Below are 13344 nucleotides of genomic sequence, written 5' to 3'. Positions count from 1 at the left end.
CCACCATTTCCCATACTTTCATAGTGTGGCTTAGCAACTTGATCCCTCTGTAGTTGTTGCAACTTTGAATGTCGCCCTTGTTCTTGTACAACGGAATCATTGTACTGCGTCGCCATTCTTCGGGCATCTTAGCCGTCTTAAAGATGACATTAAATAACCGAGTCAACCACTCCAAACCTGCCCTCCTTACAGTCTTCCAAAACTCCCCAGGAATCTCATCGGGCCTGGTCGCTCTTCCCCTACTCATCCTACGAACAACACCCTTAGCTTCCTCAACCTTTATACTCTTACAATATCCAAAATCACGACACCTCTCGGAGTACTCCAAATCTCCTAACACAATATCTCTGTCCCCTTCGTCGTTCAAGAGTTTGTGAAAGGATGACTGCCATCTCCGTCTAATGAGAGCGTCCCCGAAAATCAATTTAAAGAAACCCCAAAAACCAAAAAATAAAACCAAAACCCACTGCAATAGCAAGAACTCACAAGAACAGAGGAAATCAGAAATTGCAAAAGAAGGCAAAAATAATGAAATAAAACTAAGAGAGGTGAGTGAGGAAGATGAGCAGATTAGGAGTCTGGCTAAAACAAAGCAGCACACGTGTTTGCTAATAAAATTAACAGCTAGCATTGGACCAAAAGATAGAATAACGAGAATATCCTTGGTCGTCCTTTAGACCCACACTTATTATAAAGTTAAAAGTGTTTGAATGAATTTCACGTGTCAATATCCATATTAAACCTTAACATTTAGAACTCGACAGCAGCCATGTCTGTCTGCCCCTCGCCGTTCATATTAAAATTTGCGAGGGGGGGTGGAATTACGTCTTGTTGATCTAAAATGATACGCTTATCCAAAAGTAGTATGATATAATCCATCAGAAAGAAAAAATTAAAGTACAATGGTAAGAAACAGCGAACCTTGTATTCATTAATGAATCGAGTTGTATCAACTCATGAAGCGTATTACGCGCTTCCTCCATCATGCCTCACCAGCATAAAGTTTCTTCCCCGAGCAGAGGTTAATTGCACCCGTGAAGAAGTTCATATTGGCCCTCATTTCCTCCTTAAAACAACAAAAAACACTAGTTCAGCAAATTAGTAGAAAGAGAGAAAAACATGAAAACAAATAATTCAACTTTACTGAATTCCAAGTCACAACACTAAAAGAATTAGGATTAATTTCACCTTCAGATGAACCATTAAGACATTTGCAGAAATTCCACAGCCATCATTGCCACTAGACATCATTGACCTGCCACAGGAGTAACAGCCGAAAGTGGCATTGCCGAACCCTTTGGTTGATCACCACAAGGTGAGGAAAAATTAGCGGATGGATCAAACATAACTTCTTCAACAACGGAAATTTGAACTAACTGTCAGCCGGAAGCAACAAACTCAAGATATCTTCTCTGCTGCAGTTTGTTCCCAACTGCACCGAAATGACATTGGAAAACTCGACTTCAATCTCACCGACGTTGACAACCAAAAGAGGATCTCCAACCTTTTCAAAAGCTTCTCCAAAATCATTGATCCGAACGTAATTTATCTCCATTCCTCGCTGAAGAATGTCATAAGGTTCCTCCGGAAGATGGTTCCTAACATCATCGATACTGAGTACTTTGAAGAGAACGTCAGAGTATTTCTCACAGTTCACACACAGTAAGCACAGTATAAGAACCAATCTCAATACCATCTGCTTGTAGTACAGATGAACGTTAATTCTCGATCGTTCAATCCACTTAACTGTACTAGCTTTATCATAAATCAATCCTTGCACCATCACGAGTACGGAATCATAAAATTCTTCTAGATGCTGTGTGTTAATTGCATGCGTGGAAGTCTTTCGGGCTTCAAACTGCTCAGATATCAGCCACTCCACAAATGAAGATTTTGCAGTGAAGAAGATTCCACGATACTGAGATACCAAAATCAGGAAGCGCTCAAGAAGATACAAGAAGCACACTGGGGAGAAAAAGTCATCTATTTTCATCCAATGTGCGCTGAAGGTATCCTGCAAAGCATCACAAAATTCCCGCAATAACGTAACCTCCATAGTTTCCGCTGCATTGTTTGAAGATCCCTCAGAACATTCAAGATTACCGTCACTCGATAGAACTTCTTGAAATTTCAACAATTTTCCTCCAACAGAATCGCTTGACTCAAAATCTTCCATACATTGCCTCTGTTTCATGCAATTGAGAGTTTCAAAGAATGACTTCCAAGGAACATCCGATGGGATTCTTCCAACAACTTTCTTGTACAGCTCCTCGGAAAGATTGCCAGAAGCAAGCCATATCATCACTATCCTCCCAATCTGTCCATAACTAAGAAGATCACTGGTGCCAATGTCTCGAACAATGAATTCTTGAAGTACGTCACATGAAAGCTTTGTTCTCCTTAGAACAATCATACCGTCCACCATTGATTGTCGGGGATCGAGGGGGAATATCTTTTCAAAGTATTTTCCAGACAATATCAGAAAGTTATGTATTCTCCCATCATGGTGTTCGGACTCCAACAAAAACTTTGCGATCTCGAACACATTTAGTAGGCACATGCTCTGACAAAACAGAGGCATTGACTTTACGGCCAACTCATAGAGAGATGCAAGAGTTTTGAGAACTTTAAGACCAACTACGAGTAATTCTGCATGCCAATGAGTCCGGGCAGCAGAAATAAAATGCCGAGCATCAACAAAAACCATCTGTTTGTTCCGTTTAATGACAAAGTTTTGAATGTTTTTGACCCATTCGGCTGCTGGATGAAGCAGAACATACGTAATGTTGAGACCATTTATCTGCTGCCTTGCGCCAAAGTATTTTAGGCAGAATTCTCCGATCTCCTTGAATTCACCATAATTTACGTCTCCGAGGCACTGGATAGAATCAAGAACATCGATGACATTCTTCTTCCACAAATTCCAAAAGTGAAGCAGTGTCCCAACACCAACCTGGCAGCACGAAATCAGTTCTTCCAAATCATGTAGATTGCCCAATAACTTATCATCCCAAACATACTTCTTTACATCCACTCGAATATGAAAATCCAAGATTTTTCTACAGCACAACATTTCACCAAGGAAACTTTTACTTTTCTGAGAGGAACTGAATGTATGCTTCAAGTCGGACCAGTCACCTGACTCACCTGCTAAAACTTTAATCTCAGTGCACATGGTTTCAAAATTTGACCCATGCTTCGCGAATGACGTCGCCTTCTTTAGGAGTTCATCCTTTCGCACGAACGATTTCAAAGGCCAACCTTCGCTTCCGTCCATCCATAAGGAGTGAGAGAGCACATATAAAAGGACGAGTGAGCACGCCTTATTGAAATCCCCTCCCTTCCCGAGAAGATCAGCTTCACAAAGAATATCACCATTCAGCCGTGCTATTTCCGCTGCTTCAGCAAAGTTTCCTGATTCTTCTTCTAAAAGAAGCAGCTCGTCGAGGCACTTTCGAGACATTAAGAATTTTCGCTTCATGTCCATCGACGGGAAAGATTTGACAAATTTCATCATGGAAGCTGTGTCCTTGAGCTCAAAATAATTATATGCACAATTCTCAAGGAACTCCTTTCCAATTTCATCAGTTTTCCCAGCATTAGTACGCTGAAGGGCATTCTGCTTCCAGTCCTCGATATATTCCAGACCTAAGTAGTAACATTTTCCTTTGGTACAAGCTGACAGGCACTCTGTGAAATAATTTCCTTTTGCATAAACTCGTGCTGCTTGCTTGTAGCGGCCGGCCAGTAAGAAACATTCAGCAGCCTTTAATAGTTCACCACACTTGTGCAAATAAATATTGTGCAAATAAATATTTCCTGCACATAAGTTTTTCAGGTTAAACAGAATACCAATAAACACGATCGGATATGAAATCTGCTCATGTTTACGTAACGACGATGCAAAGGAAAAATGCACAAGGAAATCTCTATTAATAAGCTAAAAAGATCAGAAATAACTCAATGGGAAAAGATGGAGCAGAGGTACAGTTTATTTGCATTTCATAGTACTGACTTCCAGAGATAACCAACAGATTAGGACAATAGACCTTTACCATTTTAGATTGATGTGAATAGGTACACAAACATTTTTCATTTAAACAAACATAGCCTACGGCAAGAAAAAAGATGCATTTTCCTTTTTAATTTCTTTTTTGTTGGAGGAGAGAAGCGGAAATTTCAGTTAAATGAATGTAAACTCAAGTAACGAATCTCTACAGGTCTACCTAGCATTGACCAATAAACATGGGGCGTAGCTAGAAGCCCAGATATGGGTTCAGCCGAACCTGGTAACTTTTGCTCAAATAGGTATTTGTTCTAAGAAGTTCATTAAATATGCACAAATATTAAGTTTATAACTAGTAATTAACACTTGAAGTCGTCGTTCTAAAATCCTGAACCAAGAAGTTGAAATTCTGGTTCCACCTTTGCTGACAATCAATATGCTTCATAACCCCTCAAGTAGGGCTGTTCACGGTTTTGGTTAAAACCAAAACCAAACCGAAAATTTAACCAAACCGAATAAAAAAACCGACATTTGGTTTGGTTTGGTTTGATTTGGTTTTAAATTTTAAAAACTGATAAGACTTGGTTTGGTTATGGTTATATTAAAAAATAACCGAATAAATAACCGAACCAAACTGATAAATTATATACATAAATTTTATAATTATTTATATGTATAATATTAGTTTTTCATAAATAATTATAAATATTTTATACCTTTCAATCATTAATTTAATTTTTGGTCTACTTATTTCACACGATTGTTTACGGCCCATGTTTTAAGAATATGTTCAAGCCCATGTCTTTAAGTCTTTTAACTCTTTAAGTGTTAAGTGTAAACCTACTAACATAAGCTCACGTTAGAGTCTAATGTCTTTAACTTAAATTTTTAGCCTTTCTTTGTCAGCCATTGGATTTTAGGTTGTTTCTTTTTTTTTTCCCGAATTTATACCTTCCTAAACTTCTAATATTTTTCATATGAAAAGGACAGAGGTTGTAGATTTGGAGGTTCCTATAGAAGATACTTCAGTAACATCAGCATTTGCTGCAACTCAAGCACATGATAATGCCCTAATACTTCTTCCGTGGGTAATCCTCCTAAAAGGCAGAAAAGAACAACTCTTTGTAGTCGAGACCCTAGCCCTGGATAATGATAGAAAAACATCTGAAGTTTGGGATCATTACACAAAGTGTTTTTAATAAAATGGGAGAATTGAGGACAAAATGCAGGTATTGCCCCAAAGTTTGGGATCATTACACAAAAATTTTTTATTTCATATATTTTCATTTTAATTTTAGGTAGTCTTTATGTTTAATTAATATGTATGTTTGTAACAACAACTAAAAACTCCTATGCTCTACTTTATTTCGAGGTATGTGTATTAAGATGACAAAAATGGTGCAGCCACTACTTAGTTAGTTTTTAGCTCTATATGTAATAGTTTAGCAACTTTGGGTAACTTGAGTATGACACTATCACTACTAGTGAAAATATTTCTATGATGTATGTTCCACCTTAAACGATAAATAAAAGTTATAGTTTGAACAAAAAAAAGACATGTTTTTTCAACTTTTTAATGTTTTACTGATAAGTCTCATGGCTGGTAGTCATAAACCGAAAAATCCAACCAAACCGACAATAACCAAACCGGTGGTTATTATTTTATTTGGTTTGGTTATGGTTTTAGACATTTAAAAACCGACTAAATTGGTTTGGTTATGGTTTTAATCAATAACCGACTCAAACCAAACCATGAACACCCCTACCCTCAAGCATAAGATCCACGCTGTATGTTTACTAAACCTCAAAAGTTGATGCTTAAATTCTGAGAAACGGAAGTGCAAAATGACTAAAAGTCCAAACAAGATCACCATCGTTATACCTGCTCGCTGATAATCCTCCAAGTCATAAAAACACTCCGCTGCAGACTCAAACCGGCCAATGGAATAAAATATCTCAGCAGCCTCCAGAAGACAGGTGCGAGCCTTTTCGGGGTCTGTATAACGAATTTGTTCAACAGTTGCCCTGAGGCCAGCTGCCTTTGCCCTTCTCTCCCAATTTGTTTCTCCCGCTTTCTTGAAACACATTAGCGCCATCTTATAATTTTTCTCCCAAAATAGCTGCATGACAACATCAACCACTTTATGAGAACGGAAAGAAGTTGAGATGCATATTTATAGTTTGTATGGCTAAGCTTTTGGGAAGCCAAAAGTGCGTATTTTTAGAAAGTTGAAATGTTTGGCCAAGCTTTTAGGGGAGAAGTCCTTTTGAGAAGTAGCTAAAGCTATTTTTGAGAAGCTAAAAAATGTAAGTTTTTCCCCACAAACACTTCTAAAACATTAGTCAAGCACAAAGTACTACTCTAATATTGGCAAAAGTGTTTTTCAAATTGATTAGCCAAACACAAACTGCTACTTTCCAAAAGTACTTTTTCCAAAAAGCACTTCTGACAAAAATCATTTTTCAAAATAAGCAGATTTTGAAAGTTCGGCCAAACAGTTATCAGTGAGGTAAGACAGAGAAGTGAACAACAAATGAGGGAGTAGCAATGGAACAAGGAAGATCAACTTACCTTCAATCCTCTTGATTTCCACTCATCCGGAGTGCTAAAAGTTTGCATTGTATCTGCAAAGTTTCCTGATTCTTCTTCTAAAAGAAGCAGCTCGTCGAGGCACTTTCGAGACATTAAGAATTTTCGCTTCATGTCCATCGACGGGAAAGCTTTGACAAATTTCATCATGGAAGCTGTGTCCTTGAGCTCAAAAAAATTATATGCACAATTCTCAAGGAACTCCTTTCCAATTTCATCAGTTTTCCCAGCATTAGTATGCTGAAGGGCATTCTGCTTCCAGTCCTCGATATATTCCAGACCTAAGTAGTAACATTTTCCTTTGGTACAAGCTGACAGGCACTCTGTGAAATAATTTCCTTTTGCATAAACTCGTGCTGCTTGCTTGTAGCGGCCGGCCAGTAAGAAACATTCAGCAGCCTTTAATAGTTCACCACACTCGTGCAAATAAATATTTCCTGCACATAAGTTTTTCAGGTTAAACAGAATAACAAAAAACACGATCGGATATGAAATCTGCTCATGTTTACGTAACGACAACGCAAAGGAAAAATGCACAAGGAAATCTCTATTAATAAGCTAAAAAGATCAGAAATAACTCAATGGGAAAAGATGGAGCAGATGTACAGTTTATTAGCATTTCATAGCACTGACTTCCAGAGATAACCAACAGATTAGGACAATAGACCTTCACCATTTTAGATTGATGTGAATAGGTACACAAACATTTTTCATTTAAACAAACATAGCCTACGGCAAGAAAAAAGATGCATTTTCCTTTTTAATTTCATTTTTGTTGGAGGAGAGAAGCGGAAATTTCAGTTAAATGAATGTAAACTCAAGTAACGAATCTCTACAGGTCTACCTAGCATTGATCAATCAACAAGTGGCGGAGCTAGAAGCCCGGATATGGGTTCAGCCGAACCCGGTAACTTTTGCTCAAATAGTGTATTTGTTCTAAAAAGGTCATTAAATATGCACAGATATTAAGTTTATAACTAGTAATTAACACTTGAAGTCGTCGTTCTAAAATCCTGAACCCAGAAGTTGAAATTCTGGTTCCACCTTAGCTGACAATCAATATGCTTCATAACCCCTCAAGCATAAGATGCACGCTGTATGTTTACTAAACCTCAAAAGTTGATGCTTAAATTCTGAGAAACGGAAGTGCAAAATGACTAAAAGTCCAAACAAGATCACCGTCGTTATACCTGCTCGCTGATAATCCTCCAAGTCATAAAAACACTCCGCTGCAGACTCAAACCGGCCAATGGAATAAAATATCTCAGCAGCCTCCAGAAGACAGGTGCGAGCCTTTTCGGGGTCTGTATAACGAATTTGTTCAACAGTTGTCCTGAGGCTAGCTGCCTTTGCCCTTCTCTCCCAATTTGTTTCTCCCGCTTTCTTGAAACACATTAGCGCCATCTTATAATTTTTCTCCCAAAATAGCTGCATGACAACATCAACCACTTTATGAGAACGGAAAGAAGTTGAGATGCATATTTATAGTTTGTTTGGCTAAGCTTTTGGGAAGCCAAAAGTGCGTATTTTTAGAAAGTTGAAATGTTTGGCCAAGCTTTTAGGGGAGAAGTCCTTTTGAGAAGTAGCTAAAGCTATTTTTGAGAAGCTAAAAAATGTAAGTTTTTCCCCACAAACACTTCTGAAACATTAGTCAAGCACAAAGTACTACTCTAATATTGGCAAAAGTGCTTTTCAAATTGATTAGCCAAACACAAACTGCTACTTTCCAAAAGTACTTTTTCCAAAAAGCACTTTTGACAAAAATCATTTTTCAAAATAAGCAGATTTTGAAAGTTCGGCCAAACAGTTATCAGTGAGGTAAGACAGAGAAGTGAGCAACAAATGAGGGAGTAGCAATGGAGCAAGGAAGATCAACTTACCTTCAATCCTCTTGACTTCCACTCATCCGGAGTGCTAAAAGTTTGCATTGTATCTGCAATGGAATCATCGACCTCCCTTACTTCCACAAGAGACAACATTTTCCAGTAGTCAAACATAGGCCTGGAAAAATCATCTACACTTTCACAGATCCACAATCTTTGCCTCGTTCGAGTGATAGCCACGTAAAGTTGCTTTAGCTCAGAACACCAGATATTATGTCTCGCATCACAGAAACTTGGGAAGGACAAATCGGCTAAACTTTGCACTTTCATGTACTCATATACGACTCTCCACTGATTCCCAAGTGGCGATGAGCTAAAGAAATTGTACATGAGAACATCCTACAAAATGATCAACGAAGTATCAGGTATGACAACAAAAAATATCATGCAATATATTCTATTCAGCAAGTTTTCTGGAACTGCGTTCTTCAGATGACGCATTTGGGCAACTTACCGTTGGCTTCTACATACATAATATAATATATACATATTCATATATACACACACACACATATATACATATGCTATAATGGAACCAAATGAAATTTTAGTTATAATGTTTCTCTAATAATTGTAGCAATTTCTATTAGACATGTGAGAAAGACATTCATATTATTTCTTCTCAACTTTCATATGCACGCACATAGACACCTTGCAAATGAATAATACTTATTATGAACCATTTGCAAATAGACATTGCACATGATAGTATTTTCTATGTACTTCCAAAGCACCTGTCTAACAGGCAGGTACGACCACAAAGTAGAGGTACAATGTCCGGATTCTTCAAAACAAAAGAAACATGATAGTATATGATAATCGTGCCATAGGCTACTTACAATTAGGTCAATTACGGTGGGAAGAAAGAGGTAAGGTGCTTATTATTCAAGCCTCAAGAGTAGTAAGATTCAAATAGCTCGCTGTTAGTCAGTGTGCTCCCAGGAAGAGATCAAGTACACTATTCCATGCACATTAAATAGCCATCAGATTTGTTAAACCTCTAGTTAAGACATGTAAAAGTTCTACACTGAACTCTTAAATGATGATAGCAATGCAAACAAAACTAAAGGAAAAAAGAAAAGTGAATTGACTTGACTGATATCTTAAGCAGAATAAATAAGCAGGAGACTTGCCTCGAACTCCAGGCCTTTGCACTCAACTATGGTCAAAACAAGCGCTCTCTGCCCAACATAACTAGTGATTTCTTTTTTTGCAGATTCATCACGTACTAATATTACTTGTTCCGCACCAAAGCCTACCAGTTTTCCACTGTTATTTCCCTTGTTCCCAAAAATAGTTTTAATAGCATTTTCATCATCTCCGGGCTTGAGCAAAACTGGAGCCGCACCAGCTACAAGACTTGTTTCAGGTTTCAAGACATCTACAGACTGAGGGAAATAATGAGCAAGTAGATTGATCACACTTTGAGCAAGTTGAAGTACACCAGTATGCGTACGGAAGTTCTGAAGCAACTGAAAAACACTAGATATGTGTCCTTTATCTTTTCTTCTGGCATCACCCTTTGATTTCATGACAAACTCAGTGTAAAATAGATTTCTTATGTCTTCAAAACGAAAATCTACCCCCCTGGCAATCGTCTGGGCCGTATCCCCAGAAAAAACAAATCCTTTATCAACATTCCTGCAAATGTATTTGAAAAGAGAGATCTGTCTCATTGTCAAATCTTGAACTTCATCAACATATACGAAGTCCATTTTGTCACCGTCCAGATGACAACATTTTAGTCGAAGATGAAGATCATTAACTAAATCAGATAGATCAAATTCACCACGCGTCATCTTCATCTTTTCATAAGTTTGAAAAATATCATAAATTCCCTCTCTTTTTTCCGCACTTAAATTGGAGACCCGATGTTCAGACATAGAAACATAAGCGTCTCTGCTAAGCTTCCCATCAAGAAAATCCCCAGCATGCAGCCCACCTTTTATATGAGACATTATTTCAGTAAAGACCCTTGAAGGATCAAGATTCTTGGTCAACTGACTTCTAAAGTGAGGCCAATACAAGCAACAGAAGCGGCCATAGCTGATCTCCTTCTCTCTTATGAATGTCTCTAGGGCAACTGCCCTCAAGCTTTTGTCCTTGGAAAGCTTCCACTTCAAGTTAAATCTATCGAAGTAGGAAGAACCTATAGTTCCATCAAGCATCATTAAGAATTTATGGAATGTTATCACAAGAGGATATTTTTTGTATGGAACGGCAATAAAAGAATTCGGTATGTCCCTAAATTGTGTCATTCCATCCAAATCATCAGTTTCAAAGCTGCTTTCGGCCCAGAAACTTCCACCAAGAGCAAACCTGTAGATTTAAGAGTGGTAATTGTTAGAGGAACACAAATTAGGATCAACAGTTTCTATGCCTATAAGGGACACAATCAAACATCCATGTCACTAATTATCACCTACATGATGTAAACATTACTAAAATTTCTGAAAAGTAACATGCATTAAACTGGTAAGCTTGCACCAGTAAAGAATACCAAAAAGAAAGTAAAAGATAAAAATAACATAAGATGAAGGACTTACAAAGATACTCAGAAAGATGGTAGAATTATAGAGATTAAGATATTAAGAACATCCTATATAGTAATTCTCCTTTAAATGATTTCATCTCTTAACTCAAAATCAACGGCACTTAAATAGAGTAGCTGATCTACAATATACAATAGTTTAATCAATTGAAATCCCTAAAATGAAAGTCAGATCATTTGTCCATTTTCTACAAAATTGTTTACTTATATCTAAACCATAGAAATGAAATAAAACAAAACGAACAAAAAAGCCAAGTTAAGGATAAGACAAGCAACTCATTAAAGAAAGTAGTTCCATCAAACAACTCTCAAGTAGAGATTAGATCAATCACCTTTTCAGCTGAGAAACTTGCTTGTTAACAGCATAACATAGTTTAGGACTAACTGTCACAAATAGCTGGTGCAAAGTAGTCTTGCTAGTCTCTCCGAGACATTGGTCCTCTTCATTTTCCTCGAATAGTCGAATTCTTGTCTCCCCCGCAGATTGACTTACCTCATTTCCCTCAGCTACACTTAGCCCGTGAACGGAACTATGGTAATGTTGCTCCTTCTGGAATAACTTCATTGTCAACACGGTAGTTTTCCCGGTGCCTGAGCGGCCAAGGATGAAGCTACTTTTACTGAAACAGATTATCTCCCTCTCTTCATTAGTAACTTCAAAAGGGATATCTACTTCTTCACCGTATCGATCGGAGAGCAAATGAGTGACCATACCAGATGATAAGGAGTAAAACTTCATCAACAAGAAGCTTTCACTCACTTTTGATTTTTCAAGACAACCAACGTCATTGAGTGCACCATTCGAGTCACCGCTCAATTTTCTTTGAGTATCGTTTTTATACTGAACAATTTCATGATGAATCTCCCAACTCTTTGGGACTTCCCAATCCCTAAAAGAAGATGAAACGTTAAAATTGAAGAAATTTTTAAGGAGACAAGTTCAGTTTCATCATAATATTGAAAACGATGGAGCAATAAAAGAACTACTTTACCCCTCAAAATACTTCTCCTTACAGAGGTTGATGAATTCTTTAGTGTACATTAAATATATTGCATCGAGTCGTTTCAAAAACTCGGCAACCTCCTCCAAAGGCAAAATATCCCAAACCTTTAGAACTTGTGTATAAAAATCCTCTTTCTGAATATCAACAGTACAAACGATGTAACGCCCTTCAACCACCTTGAACTGCTTTACAACTTGAGTTGAGCTTTCACAAACTAACTCCACCTTATTTCTCTTTGGACGCCATCCACTAGCAAGCTTAACCAGAAGAGTTAACACATACTTTCTCAAGCACGAGGATGCCAACTTACGAAATGACTTTCTAAAATTGTCGCTGAACACTACCTGAAGAAACAGAAAGAAGATAATACAACTGAGGGCCAAGTAAAAGGAAGAATATATTATTAGACCACAGACAACCAAAAAACGTAGTTGTGGGTGAGTAATGATATTGACCAAAGTTCTGTCCACAATGAATGAAGCGCATGCAAAGAAATAACAAATACTTAGAACAGAAGAACAAATGTGCCTAACAGTATGGAGGCCGAAGCTATAATGATAATAGAGTGCCAATTGCTTCTACTAAAGTCAAAAGATGAACCATAAGAAAAGCTGCACACATAAATCGACTGTAAGAGCTGCATATATTCACGAACAAACAACCAGTACGAGGAGGATGGATATTTCTTCTTAAGGAAAACCACATAAATTTCAGTAATAGTTACCAAGTAAAGCAATCAAAGAGATGAAACATTGAATGCTTAATGGATACCTTTTTTTTTTTTTTTTCCTGATAAGGTAAGATATTTTCATTACCAAGGAGGTACTACGAAATCCAAAAAGATATATAACAGAAGGCCCTTTATGTAGCCAATCTTACACCAATAATATAAACAATCCTTAATGAATTTCTGATAGCAACGCTCAAACACTTAAATACTTTTACAGTTCACTGAATGTCAGATACAACTTTGATCATATATCCTAGAGGGAGAAGAATATGTCCTTTTCTTTAATAACCATGGTGTTTGGACCAACTTTCGGACACCTCAACTAATTTCTCAAACTTGAGACCTCATGGTTCCCAATCCACTTAAGTGACCCTCATGGTTCCCAATCCACTTAAGTGACCACAAGGTCACACCCTTGGGTACGTCCTTTCTAATGAATAAAGGCCCTTGAGAACAATGTATGGGGGTCCAATATACAAGAAAATATCTAAGAAAACCAGAAAAAAGGAGCTTGGAAGCCTAGATTAGAGTGCATGAAATAAATCATCCTTCTATAATTACTCCATTCCACATTTATTGA

At 37.5% G+C, this 13344-nt stretch overlaps 1 protein-coding gene across 7 annotated transcripts in view; it reads right to left on the bottom strand.

Moving 5' to 3' along the window:
* LOC132617360 (uncharacterized) overlaps positions 1 to 13344 on the bottom strand; it is a 32897-nt gene that overhangs the window by 12676 nt on the left and 6877 nt on the right. For all 7 annotated transcript variants that reach the window (XM_060332349.1, XM_060332348.1, XM_060332351.1 and 4 more), the window contains 9 exons: positions 12023 to 12378; positions 11363 to 11920; positions 9613 to 10798; positions 8477 to 8818; positions 7787 to 8024; positions 6579 to 7033; positions 5889 to 6126; positions 1189 to 3819; positions 922 to 1066 (listed from right to left, as the gene is read on the bottom strand). In XM_060332349.1, the coding sequence (XP_060188332.1) occupies positions 1373 to 3819; positions 5889 to 6126; positions 6579 to 7033; positions 7787 to 8024; positions 8477 to 8818; positions 9613 to 10798; positions 11363 to 11920; positions 12023 to 12378 (5820 nt within the window). In that variant the 3' untranslated portion in view covers positions 922 to 1066; positions 1189 to 1372. The remainder of the gene's footprint in view (positions 1 to 921; positions 1067 to 1188; positions 3820 to 5888; positions 6127 to 6578; positions 7034 to 7786; positions 8025 to 8476; positions 8819 to 9612; positions 10799 to 11362; positions 11921 to 12022; positions 12379 to 13344) is intronic.

The sequence above is a fragment of the Lycium barbarum genome, chromosome 11 (genome assembly GCF_019175385.1).
Source record: "Lycium barbarum isolate Lr01 chromosome 11, ASM1917538v2, whole genome shotgun sequence".
In the NCBI taxonomy this organism is placed as follows: domain Eukaryota; kingdom Viridiplantae; phylum Streptophyta; class Magnoliopsida; order Solanales; family Solanaceae; genus Lycium; species Lycium barbarum.
This window is presented reverse-complemented; position numbering and strand designations above follow the sequence as displayed.